The 18250-nt window shown below is 40.8% G+C and overlaps 2 protein-coding genes and 1 long non-coding RNA gene across 6 annotated transcripts in view; 2 read left to right on the top strand and 1 right to left on the bottom strand.

The window, feature by feature from the left end:
• The window catches only part of LOC115562925 (uncharacterized), an 81312-nt gene extending 63062 nt beyond the window's left edge, over positions 1–18250 (bottom strand). Inside the window, exons 1-4 of one of the 2 annotated variants that reach the window (XM_089257475.1) lie at positions 18062–18250; positions 16887–17468; positions 16552–16814; positions 14391–15575 (exon numbers count right to left, since the gene is read on the bottom strand). In XM_089257475.1, the coding sequence (XP_089113601.1) occupies positions 14391–15575; positions 16552–16814; positions 16887–17292 (1854 nt within the window). In that variant the 5' untranslated portion in view covers positions 17293–17468; positions 18062–18250. Of the gene's footprint in view, positions 1–14390; positions 15576–16551; positions 16815–16886; positions 17469–18061 lie in introns of those variants that run through there. The other variant, XM_089257476.1, reaches the window with a different exon arrangement.
• LOC149091691 (uncharacterized) lies at positions 969–4297 on the top strand. Its single transcript, XR_016196512.1, has 2 exons — positions 969–1081; positions 4088–4297. It is a non-coding gene; the product is annotated as an uncharacterized LOC149091691 (long non-coding RNA).
• LOC108658646 (uncharacterized) lies at positions 8822–10748 on the top strand. 3 transcript variants are annotated; one of them, XM_089257837.1, is made up of 3 exons: positions 8825–8967; positions 9039–10297; positions 10343–10748. In XM_089257837.1, the coding sequence occupies exons 1-3, from the start codon at positions 8915–8917 to the stop codon at positions 10555–10557; spliced, it is 1527 nt and encodes a 508-aa protein (XP_089113963.1). In that variant the 5' UTR covers positions 8825–8914; the 3' UTR covers positions 10558–10748. The 3 variants fall into 3 exon arrangements, with proteins under 3 accessions (XP_089113962.1, XP_089113963.1, XP_089113961.1); XM_089257836.1 differs by having other exon boundaries at positions 8822–8967; positions 9045–10748; XM_089257835.1 differs by having other exon boundaries at positions 9039–10748.

The following is an 18250-nucleotide window of genomic DNA, read 5'->3' on the forward strand; positions in this document are numbered from 1 at the left end:
TACATATATTAAATAATTTAATAAATATTTTATTGAATTTGAAAAGAAATTAATAAAACTAAAAATTATGAATGAGGTGATAAGAAATAAGAGAAAAAGAAAGAAAGAAGATTCATAAATGAATATATAATTATAAATTTGGGGGAAAACTTTTTTATTTAAATACCCATTGAGATAAGTGTAATTATTATCGAGCACAACTTGACTCAAAATGTAAAATAGAATTTTCCAAATTTTTCCGTATACTAGTTTAGTAATATTCCTGCCTCTAACACCCAATTTCTCTAGGTGCATGTACATAAATGCTTTTAATTTGTGCAGGACACACACAAACAAACAAAAGGCACAATTTTCAAGAAAACTCTACACATACTAATACACACAAAGCCCAGCAGGAGCCACACACAGCACACGCACACACACACACCGAACACTATGTTTTTTTGATGGCCTGGGCAAATCTTGGAGCAGTATGCGTCTGTAACTTGTGCTTCCATCTTATCTTTTTACTTGAAAGCCTCCACTTGCCACAGGACAACGGGCGACAACAACGGGAGCAAATGGAGTGGCCGCTGCTGCAGCAAAAGGCAGCAAAAGGATTGTCAAGGAACGAGGCGCATACGTAAGATCAAAGGCAGACGACACAGCGGCAACAACAACAGCTACAACAACAACAACAGCATCCACAGGAGAACTAGAAATTCAGCTTTACGCATGCATAATCAATGCATTTCTTCTTCCAGAGCCGAAAGAGATGGCTAGCCACAGAGACACAGCCAGAGCTAGCTGGACTGTGTGCGTGAGCGAGCGAGAGGGCTATATCATGTTATTTTCCATTTGGGATGGGTCAAACTAATGCCTTGCTCGAAATTTGTTGGAAAATATAATTCAAGCTTTTGGCAAACATGTGTGCATGCTTATGGCTGCTCAGAAATATATCAACTAATGCGACATCCAGAACGTCTTCTTCTTCGTCGTCATCTTTATTATGGGTAGCTGCTCAAACCTATGAAGAATTGTTGCCCAACTGGAGCTACAGAAATCGATGGCCTTTTCTAAAGGTGTAATTGGATGCTTGGAGGTGAGATATATATAAAATAGCTGCTCGTAATTAGAAAAAGGTTTATTTAGAGATGGCTTTGTAGGTGGGAAAGCCAGCTTGATAGAGGCATTATATATAGTGGGGTGCTTCGAGGTAAGATATACCTGTATATGTAGGAAAGTTTAAAGGAATTATTGGTCATTTAAAGAGGGTCTGGTACTTGGAATGCTAACTTAGTTGAAACTTCTTTGTAATAATCTCATTAATATAAGTTCCTCTGAATTTCCTACATATTTTAACCACTAGAAATACTTTAGTACTGCCTCCATGTAGAATATAGTATTTTATAAGAACATAATTTCGAAACCCCAATTTAGTTATATTTTTTCTAATTCATTTAACATTCAATATACATTTTAAGATGCTTAATTCCAATATCACAGCTCATCTGATAGGAGCTCACTCACTCGACCAGTAAAAACTTTCCTTTTAACAAATTTCACTTGACACTTCGTTATCAAAATTTTGTTTTGCAGCTTTTCCGTCATAATTGCAAATGCATTAACTCACGCAATCAGTGAAAGAAAGGGATTACCACAAAAGCTTCTGACTCAATTCCAATAAAAAGCAATTACAAATCAATCAAACGACGCATCTATTACAACAAAAGCTCGACCGCAAACAGTTATTGAATGGCCCAAAGAAACGAATAGTCTCCTGTCTCTCTTACTCTCACCGTCCATCTACCTTCGACCCTTTCGCTTCACTAACTTCACTAAAAAAATTCGACAATCCTTTGTCACACAAATAACAAGGGAGAACAACAAGGAAGGCAAAAAAACAAACAAAAAAATCTTTGCAGTTAGCATGCAAAATCAAAAATCATTCGAATTACACGTTGCGCGTGTGAGTGAGTGGAATAGCAAGCGAGTTGTTGCATCTCCTTTCTGTGCCACTTTTCAATTGATTTCGCAAAAGTCGTAAATTCCTTTGGCTCTGGGCAACAACTTTCGCTTGTCGTTGCGTTTTTATTTTGTTTCTGTGTTGTTCTTTGTTTTGCTTTGCATTTTGAGCGCGATTTTTGTTGTTTTTGTTTTGTTTTGCTTTGTTTTCTTTTATTTGTAAAAAGTGTTAAAAGTAAAAGGCGAAATTCTCATAATGTTATTCAAAGCCACCGCGCGTATGTGTGTGTGTGTATATATGTATGTATATGTGTATGTCGCCATACAATGAAAGGCATCCATAGTTGAGCACGACGCGAGTTGCTGTTTCTCTGTCTCTGTCTCGTTCTCCTGCTCGCCTCGTCTCGTCTCACAGCGCCTCGTGTTTGTTTATTTGCATTTCCGCTTGAGTTGCAGGCTTCTCTCTCTCTCTCACACTCTCTTTCTCTGTGTGTGTGTGTGTGTGTGTGTGTGTGTGTGTGTGTGCACGAGGCTCAACAGGTTGTTGTCTCCGGCTCGGCTGTTTTGTTGCTCCTGTTGTTGTTATTGCTGGCATTGTCATTGAGTTTTTTTTGCTCGTTTTCTAGTTTCGTCTTTTTTGTTGCTTCCAAACACTTTTGCCTGCGCATTTCTTTATGTGTGTGCGTGCGTCGTCGTCGCCAGCGTCATCATCGTCATCATCATTGTCATCTTCTCTTTGTGCGCTCTTTCTCTCTCACGACATGAACGCTGCGCTCTCAGCAGCAGCATTTTGACGGCGGCGACTGCGACGCCGGCATGCCGCTCGTTTTGTGTTGTTTGTTCGCCTTGTTTGTTTATTTGCTTGTTTTGCTTCACTGCTGCGACTGAGGCTGCTGCTGCTGCTGCTGCTGCTGCTACTGCTGCTACTACTTCTGCTTCCACTTTTGTGCATAATTTCTTCGTTTGCTTTTTGCACTTTTATATATGGGCGAAACTCAAGTTTTTCTTTTACTTTTGCTGCACCAGCCAAAAACGAATAAAACACATTTGCCAAGGACGTTAATTGTTTTGCTTCTATTTTCTTTTTGTACATGCGAGACTCACTGCATGTGAGTGCCACTGCAAGTGCGAGTGAGAGCGGGTGTGCGTGTGTCTTTTGACTTTTATTTTTGGCATGTTTATGTTTGTCTTTTTTGTTTGTTATTTTTTTTTTGGTTATTGCCGCTTCAATTTGCGTGCATTTTGTGGTCGTTTTTTTTTCTCATGTTGTTGTTGTTGTTGTGCTGTGCGTGGCCTTGCCGTTATTTTCATTTCTTTATTTCCTGTATACGCCGGCAGCACGTCTCGGTGCCCCCTCTCTCTATCTCTGTCTTTCCCGTTCGCATTGTTTACTTGTCCGGCTCTTCACTTTGCGGCATAAGTGGCGCTTAATTTATCAATTTGCGTTTCGCCAAAGGAATTCATTATTTGCCAGCTCGCTTTGTTTTTCTGTCTCTCTCTCCCACACACTCTCGCTTTGCTTCATCTCCTACTATGCTTAGCTGGTTTTCGTGCTGTGTTTAGCATTGTCTGGCTTAAGTCCGTTGTTTATTTGTCATCATCATCATCATCATCATTGACATTGTTATTTTTATGGTTTTGCTTTTGTTGTTGTCGCATTTAACGGAAGCTCAATCGTTTGCAATGCAATTTTTGCTTTCTTTTCTTGCCGTTCATTCTAATCGTAGTCAAATTGCTTGTTATGAGTGATTTCTTTGAGTGTGTGTGCGTGTACCCCAATCAGAAATCACTAGATATTCTCATAGAGCGAGTGTGAGAGAGTGTGTACTGTAAATGCTCTAGCTCTAGTTTTTGCTCTATCTCTTTCTATCACACATCTTTGAGAGCTTAGCTTGGGCCCAGTTTTAGTGTTTCTTTAAATATTTGTATAAAAAAGAAAAAGTCACTAAAAGAGTTAAACAAATTTAAATAACTCAAAGAGCATATTATTCTCAGTTACGGTAAAATGCTAAAAATCTAACCTCAACCAAATGTGTTAAGTTGCATGTAAATCCCCGGTTATCTCTAGCCATTCCAAGTAATTAAAACGCGACTCACTGAAAAGCCAAAATAAGTAATTGCCACCTTGTTTGGCAACTTTCAGAGCTCATCAGCAAACAGAGGCAACAAAAAGAAAGCAGTAGAAACAACGCACAAAATTGACAAATTAAAAGCAAGTGAAAATTCCGCTCTAACCAGCAAAATTACAAAAATAAAAAATAAAGAAGAAAACATAGCTGAAGGACAGGCTATCCAAAAGGAAAACAAGCCGGGCACACAATTAAGCAGAGGAAAGGCAAAGCAAAAAGAGAAATTAACGGGAATACCGGCTCAACAATTAGAAAGAAAAAACGGGTTCAAGAAACAATCGACAAGTCGGGCGGGGGTGTAGGGCGAGGGCGCTTAGAGCTTGTTTCGTCCGCACTTTCGGGCTGCGCAATTATGATTATGGGTGCGTCTGCCTTCACCTCATTTCCTCAGCCAGCCCCCGCCCCTGTATATCTGACCAAAGCACCCCTCGTAAGCACACTTTAATTGTTTTTTATTTCCACTGCTTTTTTTTCTCCTTGTGCTTTCTTTTGAGGGTTGTTGCCCAGTTGCCTGGACGGAAATTCATTAGAGCATTTCGCTAAAGATGCCGAGATGGAGATGGAGACGGAGACGGAGCAGGAGGCTGAGGAGCATGTCAAAGCAGTTGCCAAGACGTTTTCTCTTGGCTTTTTCTTCTGCGCAAAAATTGCAATTCTAACAAAAACCGTCCACCCCATCTACATCACCCTCTCCATCACCATCGCCATCGCCATCGCCATCGCTACATCTCCAGCTGCCCTTAGCTCAGTGGACAATTGTCTCTGCCAGTCGTCCATTTGGTCGTATCGTGGCTCTGGGTGCGAGCGGGGCTCAGCAAAAAAGGGCTTCGCATCCTGTGCTGGCGATAAAAAATAAGGACCGCTAGCCAGGCGAGCAAACATAAAAATGCGTTCGCCCTGAAACGGCTTGGGCGGGGGCGCCTGCTGGACTAGTGGACTGCCAGACGGGAGGACGGGAGGACTGGTGGACTGGTGGGCGTGGACGGACAGGCACCTAAAACAGAAAGTAATCAACCCACACAGACGCACTCTCAAACACACACCCACCCACCCATACACACACACACACACATACACATAGAGACAGACAGCGAAGGAAGGACAGCGCATAGCTCGCTCTAACCAGACCCCAATCTCCCCACCCCAGAAGCCACCCCCTTCGCTTGACTCTCCACCCCCAGCCCCACCTCCACCTCCACTCATTTGCACAAAACACACCCACAACTTGGCAGCAGGAGTAACTTTTCCATACACTTGGCGAAAAAGCCCAAGTACTTCAGTTGAGTGGATAGACAGCAATTGAGGAATCCTTCTTAAGGAAGAACTCGGGAAATTCTCAGGAAATTTCATATATCGGTAAAAAGAAATAGAATATAGAAAAAAAAACAATTTTTTAAAAATATTTTTGATGACTCAAATTCTATCCACTTTTAATTATTATATAATCTACCTATTCATATATTGATTTATCTATTCCTTGCCTTAGACAAGTGTATTTCATATTGAATGCAACTAGCAACAACTTCCCTTTCGTCAAGTGTTTTCCTTCTTCCTTTTTTCCATCATTTCTGCTTTCTACGTTTTCATATTGGAGCTTTGTGGAGCGTAGGGGGAGCGGTAGCCAGTTGGGCGCGAAGAGAACGAGCCCAGCCCTGGGTCTAGGGGTTTCGTTGCGAGTATTGTTCTTGTGCCGCCATGAAAATTAATGAAGAAGTGCCCGACCCATGTTCCAAACGGTCCTAAAACTCCGCTCGGTCCGCACACAGTCTGACTGACATGCCCGAATCCCTCGACGCGGTCAAGGGTGGGGTGAGCAGAGTGAAAAAGCAAAGTAGGGGCGGGCGAGGGTGTTGGTGGGGCAGGGCACCCTAAGCTCCATTTGTCGTTTTATTTTTCTGCCTTCAACTTCTAAGGGTGCGTGCCGTATTCTTGGCCAACTCCTGTGCACTCCTCTAAAACCTAGCCAAGAAATTTTTTCTTCTCCTTTAGTTTTCTTATACTTCATCCTCATTTCATCAATTTTTTCTGGAATAGTACCGCATTTATGCGGACTCTTTAATTATTTCTAGCGCAAAGAACAATTTTAATTAAGCTACTTATTAAAGAACAGATCTAATTGTGATGCTTTAGGGATTAGAAATCAATTTTGCATTGACAGAAGTCTATTGAAAAATATTTATATATTTTGGAGCCCATAATGTGAGTTACAAATGAAATATATTTAGCAAAAGAATTGAAACTATAAAAGTAATTATTTCTACTTGAGAAATTGACTCTTTCTATTATTATAAAATTCATTTAGAATTCTATATATAAGAAATAATTTTCAATTTATAATCATATATTGAGTTTGCAATTTATTTTAATTTATAAATTATTGTCTTATAATCTGAATATTTTGAATGAAGAGAACTAAATCTGAAATGTTTTGAATCATAAACAGATTTCTATTCTTCAGACATTAATTTTGGGATTCTTCTGTAATAAAGGGCCTTAAATTAAACAAATTTTCGACAAATATCAAAAACATATTTTTCTCTTCTGATCCCCTTAGCTAAATAACCAGATCTCTTCTAGCAAATATTGCGTTTGGATAGACTCGATGGGTCTAAAAAAAAGGCACATAGAAAATAAGAGGGCTGCCTCATTTTTTCTTTTTTGTTGGGCCACAGACAATGTCTACGAACGAGACAGATAAAATGGCAAATGTGGAATGGCAAAAGGCAAGAGAAAACCCAAAAAAAAAAGAAAGAAAGGAACAGAGAAAAAAAAAAAACAAAAGGCGAATGTTTAAAACGAGAAACGATTTGAGCAAACAAACGTCGCATTGGTTAAGCCAAGCCCGGCGGATAGGATAGTCGCAAAAAAAGGACACACACGTCCAAGACCGTATGGGTGTGGGTGTGTGGGGATGTGTAAGTGTGTGTGTGGGTAAGTGCAGGTGTGTGTGTGTGTGTGCCGAGAACTGTCCACGTTTAGAGGTGCTTGCCGTTCCGTTTCCAGTTGGTTTCTTTTTTTTTTTTGGCTGGCATACTCATGCAACGTCCGCTAGATGGCGCCAGACGTGACGCGGCGCCCACAGAGAGCGGGAGAGAAGGGAAGGGGGTGGGATAGTAGTAATAGGTGTGTGTGTGTGTGTGTTTGGGAGGCACCGATGACGACGCCTTTGCTTTTAGCTTGATTGCCAAGCCTAGTTAACTGTAAAGTTTTATAACTTTGCCCGGCTACCAAGGACTACCCGACACCCTATGCCCTACGCTACTCACTGCACCCACACTACACCCTCCGCATTGCGGGTGTTAAAATCGCTTGGTTTATTACACGCGCCAGCACAGCCCACACACACAAACACACACACACACACACACTCACACACACATTGTCCCTTCCTTAACAGCAGCGACGTCACTCGACCCTTTTAAAAAGTCGTCAATACTTGGCATGCTCACCCTACACCTACACCTACCCCAACCTCAGCCCCGGCCAGCCCTGCCCTAGCCCCATCTTGAGCCCACGTCCGATGGTGTTCTGCCTGCACCTCTGGTCCGCCCACTTAGCGATTCCTGTGTACCGTGCAACGGCCTCTGAACTTTGCCAGCGCCAACGAGGGCAGTCGAAGGACGAGTCACAGACCGACGCCCAGGCGTCTATCAAATTCCAATTTCGGTCCGTTTTTTCTACACCCTGTATAGATAAGCAGGGTGGGTATGCTGTACGAATGTGCTTGGCGGAAAGCGGAGTGCATGGGATATATTAAATATTTTTTAAAAATTTATTTTAAAGTATTTTATATAGAGTATTTTATCACTAGCTCAATAATGTTATTTAAATAAAATCCTTCTCTTCCACATTTTCCAGAAAATATTCTAATAAAATATATAAAAATATTCTTCAGACTTCAATTACAATTACAGGGCATTTGCTAGTCTTGCATACCCTTCTGCCGCTTCTACTTTTCTTTTTTTTTTCTTTTTGTTTTTTGAGCCTCCACCAACGTTCAAAGTTTATGGCATCTTTTTAGCGTAAATCCTGCATGGGTAACCGGCAACTGGCAACTGGCAACCCGTAACCCCTGCAGCTAACCTAGCTACGCCTCACGCCTTTGCCCCTCTCAAACTACCCTGTGAAAAACCTTTTTACTGGGCCGCCATTGGACCTTAGACTACCTTCCTAAGCCCCAGACAGCATCTTCTATATTTTTTATATGTCGCTGGATAAGGAATGTCTAGATTTGGGATGGTTAGGGGTGCTCTTGTTTCCTGTTTCCTGCTTAATTTGCACCCAAATAAAGCTCAACAATTTCAATTAGTATTTGCTATTTTTTTCTTTGATGAAAATGTTTGAAATTGTTTTAATTATATAAAGTCCGAATATATGTATTAATATAGAAATATAATAATATTATTAAACTTGATTTAAGTATAGAGCTATTATATATAATTATCAAGTTGACTTTTACTTTTTATATGGAGTAGAATTTTCCAGGAAATTCTGTTTAATTCAGAGTTGAACGAAACAAATTTAAAGGGAATATATAGAAATTAAATATATACATATGTATGTACATAATAATTTTTCATATATATATATATACATACATATTCCAATCAGTTCTGAATTTGCCCAGAGGCTTCGATCAGCGATAACCTCAGGAGAACACGCTCACGCTCATCAGATTTTATTCAATTGTATAGACATTTCATTATATTGTAGCTATCTATTCCATCGTCGCTCAGCTCTCTCACTTATATACAAAGCTACCCAGAAATTCCTCAATCGGTAGTCTATTTAGTGGGCAGCCCGTGGAGTGCTGATCTCAGTTTCTGTTCAACTCTCGCAGCATGAAAGGTGCAAATTATTTTCTGTTCTGCCTGCTGGCCCTGAAGGTAGGTCAGTTTTTCCTTTTAATTGAGTGCGCTCAATGACGTCATCCTGCTTATCTCAGCTAAGCGCCGCAACGAGCAGCAGCAGCAGCAGCAGCAGCAGCAGCGGGACTAATGATACACCCAGCGTTGCTCTCACCCGCCAGGCCATCGAGCTAGGCATGGAGCCAGCGGCACTGGGAGAATTGTGGAGAACCAAGCAGCCGGTGATAGTCAGCAAGCCGGATGCACAGGGTCAGCTGCATACGACGACCTACACGCTCTCGCCGGATGGTCAAAGCATAAGCAAGACTTCCAGCCAGGACCAGCTGCCGTCAACGACGCCCCCGACGCAGTCGACGCCCAAGCCCGCGGAGAATCCTCAAACGGACTGGGAGTACTTGCCATCGAGTGTAGGCAATCGACGCACTTTCAGCCTGGGCAGCAGTTCGCCATTTGACGCGCATTGGCCAAGTTTTCGGGGCTGGCCCAGCTTTGAGTTCCCAGCGGGCGTTACGCCGCAGACAAGCACCAAAACCGAGAAGGATGATCAAGGACGCACGGTGACCACCACCATCAAGACATATCGCGGACCTGTGGGCAGCGCCACTTGGTCAGCGGGCGCAGATCTGAAGCCGAACTGGCCCAGCTTTGAATTCCCGACGGGCATTTTGCCGCAGACAAGCACCAAAACGGAGCAGGACGAACAGGGCAATACGATTACGACCAGGACACGCACCTACAGTGGACCACTCTTTCGTACGTGGACCACGCTGGGCGGCGAAGTTGGCGGAGGCTTGCCAGCCAGCTGGCAGCCATCTACTCCTGCCCTATTTGATCAGGGCTTGCCGCCATGGTTTAAGAATCCAAGAGTAGATGGAGCTGCTGCTGCACCTGCACCTGGAGCTGGAGCTGGAACTGGATTTCTTCCAGCAGCCGGAGAGCTACCCAGTTTAGTGCCAACGACTACAGTTAAGCCCGTGCCGGTGCCCACGTCACCTTCTTTCCCCACCCCCCAACCACAAAACGGCGCTTATCCACCCCTGCCCACGGCGCCGCCCAACGCGTTCGGCGAGCCTCTCAAGCCGGTGACCAACATCAATCTGGACGAGCTGCCCGCCACAAAGATTAGCTATCGCAGCAGCTTCAATTCGGTTGAGCCACCAAAGGCCGCCGAGCTGGAGCCGCATGTGCGGGAGATGCTGAATCGCGGCGGCATCACCGACGACGACATACAGCGGGCCAAGGAGCTGGGCAACGAAGTGGTGCGCACCCGTGTCCTGCCCGATGGCAGGACAATCAAGACGACGGTGCGCGTCAACAACTGGACAGGGGCTGCACCACCAGCAGCATTCGCACCACCTGCACCACTAACACCATCGACAGCACTAGCACCACCTGCACCACTTGCACCACTTGCACCATCCCCGCCTAGGGATAGCACCATCGAGAACTTTCTGTCTCAGGTGCATCTGACGCCAACGGACATTCGCAATCAAAACGGGGAACTGGTCAAAACGATTGTCGACCAAAATGGACGCGTCTTGAGCGTCAAATTTGTGCTGAGCGATGTCAAGGGAGACGAGGGCCAGCGCGCAGCTCAAGAGCAGCCAACGAAATAGAGTAGAAGAGTGAGAATAAGCAAGTGAAGTGTGAGACATCCAAGTTGAAATATACTAAGCATATAAATGAATAATGAATAATATACATTTATAAATATCTGTGAATAAAGTCGTAAACAAATGAAATGCCAATGTGAACTTGTATCAATAAATGCTTATCAGTGCGGGCTTAACCCAGAGCAAGTCTAGAACCGTTTCATTGCATTCATCAAAATCTATGAATGTCTTACAGATTGACAGACTAGGAATTGCTCTATAAACAGTAAACAATCAGAGAAGAGCATAAATATATATCAGCACAGAGAATATAGTAAGTAATGTAATATAGTAAATATATATACAAATCGATCATTAATCATCATCAATATTACATATAATCCTATCTCATAAAATATATATATAATATTATATTATATATTCATATATTACTGGGAAAAGAATATATATAATATTAATGCTGATAAATAAGTTATATAAATATATTTACTATATTGCTCATATAAATAAACACACAAAATAAATATATAAACATATATATATTTTACATATCAGTATCTTGATTAAGGCTGATAACTTGAGAAAAATCTCTAGAGCTTTCGTAAATTTTCTTTGAGTGTAATAAAGTGAAAAAAATACTCTGAGTTTCCGAAAGTATTATTTGAGACAGTTTTACATTCTAAAATTGATTCGGACTTGACCTTGACTCGAATGCCAATTAAATAATTGAAAAAAAAAAAACCCTATAGACAAATCAAAGCAATACAAACATATATACAAAATAACAGAGGTGGGAGACGCTTTTAATGATGCTTAATCTATTATATATTATGCATTGACTGAATCATTTTACAGCAAAGAGATAGACAGACAAAAATCTGGAAAATTAATATTACAGCAAATAAAGTTTCCCCATATAACTCAATCTAATATCGAGCTATTTATTGCATACATCATTTTATATATTAATCAGAAATATTTCAGACTTCGAAGAATGTCATTGACACATAATAACATTTCATGTAAAAAATGTTTTCAATTTTTCTATTAATAAATTTTTTTGTGATTACAATAAATTCATCGAGAGATTTTTTTATAATGGAATCAGAATTTCAGCACCAATATTTTGGTATAATTAAGATTAAAAATAATATCCATATGCAAATCATAAAATCTGTTATATAAGGTATGCAGAAATTAAATAATCAATAGATATAAGTACTTACCGCACCTGTTGGGAAAAAAGGTAAAACCTCTATCAAATACTATGCAACTACAAAAAGCCGTCTAAAATAAACTAAGCGCATGGAATTTTCAATTTAAATAAGCATTCTAATTTATTACAAATTTCTTCTTCTTTCTTTTGCAGCTTTTGATAAATGCAAAAAGCAGAAATATTCGTTTAACACACAAAATAAAATAAGCAATAAAATTTGGATTTTTCACTAATTTATTACATTTTTTTTTTCTTTGCTGGACTTGCGCTAATAACTGAGCTGGAAAATGAAAAAGAAGAGAAAGAAGGAAAACAGAATAAAATAATATAAAATGCAATACAATGAAAAAACAATTACAAACTAAATAAAAAATTAAGCAAAATACAACAAAAGCATTCGCATTAGGCGTATTACAGCGTTATTAAAGCATAAAAAATAGATTGCATCAAAATTAAATAAAAATAAAACTAATCGGAATGCAAATTAAATTCCAAAAAACAAACAAATTCAAATAAATCATGTAAAAAACTATTGCGTAATTTTGCATTTGTTGTGGCCGAAAATTGTTGTTGTTGTTGTTGTTGGAGTTTTTGGTTTTTTGTTTGTTTTGTGTAGCATGGTTTTGTCTCGCTCTCTCATTAGCTCATTTACATTGCGATAGATGCGTTAGATTTATAAGCCAAGCATGTCATAGAAAAAAGAAACTAAATTAGTAAAAAATTTGTTGTCGATCAATTGTGAAGTACAAAAATTGCTTAGATAATAAAATTTGTAAAAATTAACACTAAATAGTGAAATATAAATCTATAAAGCATAATCTTCGAGGTGCCCGAAGCTCTAATACCCTTGCAGAATACCCAAAAACAGTTTATAATTTTGTCACTCACTCACTTTTCATAGTTCTCTATTCCCCATTCTATCCGCTGGATCATGTGGATCATGTGAATTGTATTCGTCACTATTTTTGCAGCTCACTCACTCGCACTCACATATTGACTACACTATTTTATTTTAAGTATAAACTGGTAAAATACAATCGAAATTAACCGCGTTAATATTATTATTCTCAATCGAGCACATTTTGTCAGCAAAGCACACACGTAATGTAGCTCTCGCACTCACACCGCTTAAGCGACTGACGCGATGTTAAAAGGCGCTCAACTTCGTACGTCTTCGACTTGAGTGCAATTCCCACACGAGTGCAGTTTATCGTCTTCTATTATCCACTGGAAGTACGCTCATTTAAACCGAGATCAAAAATAAGAGCGTAAATGACTCTTATGCTAAATCTCTCACTCACACAACAGCAAGCGCCCGTTTGCCACTCACACACGTACATTATCCATTTGTTTTGCTCAAGTGTGCAAATATGCAGAGCAAGATCAAAACACACAAAGAACGTGAGTGTGTGAGCGAGCTGTCTTGATGCTCTCAATGGCCACTCAACGCTGTAGCTCACCCGCTCACTCTAGTATATCGGGCTACTATTTATTCTGCAGATGAAATGCCCTATCTCTCTCTCTCTCTCTTACACTCAACAGCCATTCGGGCAATGTCTATAAATACGTGCAGGCAGTGCTGAGATCCCATATTAATACATACACACGTACATATTGATTGCTACGGATTGACTGAAGAGAAGTAATTCGCTTTGCTATTGAACACACAAACACAAATTGAATAGTGTGCACTCTGCAAGGGTATATAAAATGTAAAAAAAATGGTTACGCTCAGCTAAAGGCGTTCAACTAATTAAAAAGCGTTGCCTACGAATACTTAAAAAAACGGTCAGCATAAAAAATATTATTATTAATCTATTACAAAGGACATAAATATTTGAAAAATTTGCTTGCATATTTGATTTTGCTTAATTCTGCGTATTTCATTGTTTTGCCGCCCAACAATGGTCGAAAAATAGTAAAAATGACATGTGTATGTATGTATACATAAATATAAAAACAATTTTTTTTTCAGTTTAATAAATATTAATATGCGCCGAAGGCATTTCAATTGAATAAAAATTTAATATTAAATGGGGAAAAAATTGCAAATTGAATTTTGTATAGAATAAAAAGTGATTTGCAATTCGTTGTATGTATATGGCAATATTATTAAAATTTAGATAAATGTATAAAAAGTGGGTAATTGTCAAATTCCATAAATAATTATGAAATCAACCATTAAGAACCAATTGTCATGGTAATGATGGTATAAACATAATATAAATTATATTTTAAGAACTTGATTTCAAATGCGTAAAAATACTTATAAAACGTTAATAGAATATATGCAAATTTAATAAAAAAGGTATGTATATATGTATATATAACTGTCATGTTGCACATATAGATACATATGCACAATATTATAAAAGTAAAGGCTGTATAAGAATGGGGAAAAAATGAACACAATATAAGAGATCATATTTGTCGACGAATGAAACTTTTTATACATACAGAAAGCTGCTGCAAAGCTCTTATAATTTCATATGATCTGCTATCTTACTCTATCCTCATACATTTAAAGTGGAGACTTTTAACTCTCATAAAATATTGCTTATGCCTGCCTCATTCCCTCTCTTTTAGTTATCTATAGCGTATATTTGAAATCTTTACTCACCAGATTATCGAAGCGCAGAGCATCCTCGTCGCTCAAGCCCATGCTACGAGTTAGCTGTAAATATGTGGATGTTATTGGCTTGAGTCGCTCCAGATCGAGTGGCGGCAATGGCTGCTGCGTCGAACCGCTGCCGGCGCCGATGCCACCGCCTCCGCCGCCGCGCAGCAGCACCTGCGGTATGCGCAGATCAGCTGACAGCGGCAGAGGCAGTGGCAGCGGCAGCGTCTTTGGCGGACTGGGCAGCTCCAGCTTGAGCGGTGCAGCAGAAAGGGGCGTGGATGTGGTCGGGGGCTGGCCGTTGCTGGAGCTGGAAAATAAAGATTTCGTTAGATTTATGGGTGTATGAGGAGCTGTTGACGCTGCTCCAGCTGAGGCGGTGGGCGTGGCCGTGGGTGAGCGTGCACAAGACGCAGCCGCCTGGGGAGGGGAGGAGCCACCGCCAGCCGGCGTCGCCTTGCTGTTGCTGGCTGCAGTGGTGCTAGTAGTGGTAGTGACGGTGGTGCTGCTACTGCTGCTGCTACTGGTGGTGGTGGCTGGTGCTGTCGGAGGATAGCTGAGACTCTGCAGCAGGCTGCTGCCGTAGAGGGGCGGCGCTAAGACCGGTTGAGGCAGCAGCGAGCCGCCAGCATAGAACCGTCTCATGAAATCGTAATAGCGGACAAGATTATCTCGGGACTTGAGCAGCTGCAAGTCGAGGCCGGGCAGCTGTGCGGCTGACTGTGGTGGAGCCTGTGGCTCCACGGGCGGACTTAACGGACGCTGCAACTGGGGCTTGACTCGTATCTTGGGCACGTCCACCTCAACGGACGCCGCGGCAGCCGCCTCAGCGAGCGGCGCAGCGTTGGGACTTGTTGGTGGCGGTGGTGCAATGGCATCCAAGTGGCTGGCACTGGCGCTGCTAGCCGCCGCACCACCGGCGGTGGCAGCCGCCAGCGCTGCATGTGCCTTGAGCTCGGCGCTCGAGTGACGCCGACGCTTGGCCGTGGGCCCCGCCTCCAGAGAGCTCTCAGTGTGCGAGGAGTAGTTCAGATAGGTTTCCACCTCCGAGGAGCTCTCGTTGCCAGCCAGATCGTCCTTGGAGGCGGCCGAGGGCGAAGAGGGGCGCAGATTCTTCTTGCACTCGGGGCAGATGGTCAGGAATCGAGTGACTGCCTCGCGGGGCAGAAATGCATATGTTTCGGTTATCTGAAGGAGAGGGGAAAGGGGATTGTTATTGCGATAACAATAGTAATGTGAATGATGCAGATAATAATGAAGTCTAATAAATACTTATCTAATGCTTAAGAATGATTACAATAATGTTTATCCCAACACTCATACTTGTACAGAGTCTAATGCTAATACTTAATGCTAAATATAATACTACCGCTAGTTTTAATAATGATCAATAATGCTAATGCTAATGCTAATGCAGATGGAAATGCTAATGCTAGTGCTAATGCTAATGCTAATGAAAACGCTAATGCTAATGCTAATGGCAAGACTTATTCTTATGCTAATGCTAATGCTAACGCTAATGCTAATGCTAAAGCTAATGCTAATGCTAGAGCTAATGCTAATGCTAATGCTAATGCTAATGCTAATGCTAATGCTAAATATAATACTAACGCTAGTTTTAATAATGATCAATAATGCTAATGCTAATGCTAATGCAAATGGAAATGCTAATGCTAATGCTAAAGCTAATGCTAATGCTAGAGCTAATGCTAATGCTATTGCTAATGCTAATGCTAATGCTAAAGCTAATGCTAATGCTATTGCTAATGCTAATGCTAATGCTAATGCTAATGAAAACGCTAATGCTAATACTAATGCTAATACTTATTCTAATGCTAATGCTAATGCTAACGCTAATGCTAATGCTAATGCTAAAGCTAATGCTAATGCTAGAGCTAATGCTAATGCTAATGCTAATGCTTATACTAATGCTAATGCTAATACTAATGCTAATGTTATTGCTAATGCTACTGCTAATGCTAATGCTAATCCTAATGCTAATGCTAAGACTTATTGTTATGCTAATGCAAATGATGATTCTAATGCTAATGCTAATGCTATTACTAATGCCCTACTTCTACTTCAGTTTCAGCTTTAGTTACTAATAACACTACTACTACTAATAACACTAAATATTATATTCTGGCTCATACGCTACACTCACAATGCGATAGGTGCGCTTCTGTCCCGCGTGCATGCCACTGCGTCCGCCCAGCTCCATGTGCACATTGTAAATGATGTCGAAGAACTCCTCCACGCAGGCCACCTTCCGGTAGATGCGACGACCGAAGTCCTTGCTCTTGGAGGCGGCGAACAGATCCACAGCGCCGGGATTGTCAGAGAGCACAGCCGTGCTGGACAAGGGCTCGAAACGACGTCGACTGCCAGGCGCTTCCTCAAAGCCCTCTGGACGCTTGGTCGTAAAGCCTGCGGGAGAGTAAGCGAAAGATGAAGTTAAGAATAAGGATTGGAAGAGTCTCCTCCAGTCCATAGACTCACCCTTTGTCTTCACCCAGAAGCGAAACTTGGAGCTGTCTGGTCGGCTGTGCTCTTTGCCCTCGAGCGCCTTCAGGATGCGCACCTTCTTGCGCAGCGTTATCGTCTTGGTCTTTGCCTGATCCCCGTAGGTCTTGAGCGCCCACGGCTGGAACAGCTCGTAGATCACCTCCCGTTCGCTGGCCAATTTGCCCAGCGACAGGGGCTGGTGTTCCGGTGGCTGCTCACCCACCTCATCCACATCCGCATCGTACGCCGTCTCCGTCTCTGCGTCCGGCTCCGTCCGTTCAGAGCGCTCCTCGTGCTCCTCTATCGCATAGAGCTTGCGCTTCTGGCCACAGCTCGAGGACTCTGCGGACGAAGCCTGATCGAGACTCGACTTACGATGCTTGCCATTGGACTGATCCATGGGAGCTACAAGACTCTGAGGACGTTCTACTCAAACAAAAAAAACTCTTTTGATCAGGGCAAAGTCCAAGCGATAAAGCAGCGCATTGAGTGAACAGAGAATATTTGAGTAGATTTTGGGATAGGATTCCTAGAATATTGGGTTAAGCAGAAAATTAGATATATTTCTTCATGGAGCTGTAAAGAGGCGGAAATATATGGATTAGGCATATTATTTGATGACTCAATGTGTATTTAAATAAGGCAAGGTCTTGAATCGATACACATAGATAATAAAAAAACAGAAATATACATATACATATATACATATATATAACTTAAAGTGAATTTAATTTGGACAACGCTAAATCGATATATTAAATATAAATATATATAAAATATGATTCCATTAAAACTTTAAGCGTTTTGTGATCTTTGTAAATATATTTTAAAATATTTTCAATAAAAAAATTCAATTTTAATATTTGTGATTTGTTCGACGTCAAATTCATAAAATTTGTTTTTTGTTTTCCTTTTCTCAAATATTCTTTAGCATAGAGTGTTTTAAGAGTCATATATGTTATTTAAAAATATTCTATAACTATTTAGGGCCTTTCACTGCACTGAATCACATTTTAACATTCTTTATTTGAAATATATTTTATATTTAGTTGGTTTTCAATATGTGTTAATTTTGTAACAAATCAAAATTTTTTGAAGAAAGGTAAAGGTTCAAGGTTCTTGAACACTTTACATTTAGTTGATCTTCACAGTCACAATTTTTCACTTACTTTAACGAAAAATTCCAAGAAAACGATATTTGTTTTTAACAATTCATGCAAAATTAACAGAAAATTTAAATGTAAACGAAATTGATTTAGATAAACAAAACAAAACGCGACGAATTTCTCGTCCTCTAACAGCAAAACAAACAACAACAATAAAAAAGTGCGCGACGCGACCGAAATGAAGTTTCAAAC

The sequence above is a fragment of the Drosophila navojoa genome, chromosome 3, assembly GCF_054131105.1.
Source record: "Drosophila navojoa isolate 15081-1374.11 chromosome 3, UAZ_NAV_1.0, whole genome shotgun sequence".
NCBI classification, from domain to species: Eukaryota; Metazoa; Arthropoda; class Insecta; order Diptera; family Drosophilidae; genus Drosophila; species Drosophila navojoa.

Coding starts and splice junctions, on each gene's coding strand:
- LOC108658646 (XM_089257835.1), top strand. CDS start 8,915: ATGAAAGGTGCAAATTATTTTCTGTTCTGCCTGCTGGCCCTGAAGGTA. Junction 8,968..9,038: donor CTGGCCCTGAAGGTAGGTCA/GTTTTTCCTTTT, acceptor CGCAACGAGCAG/CAGCAGCAGCAGCAGCAGCA.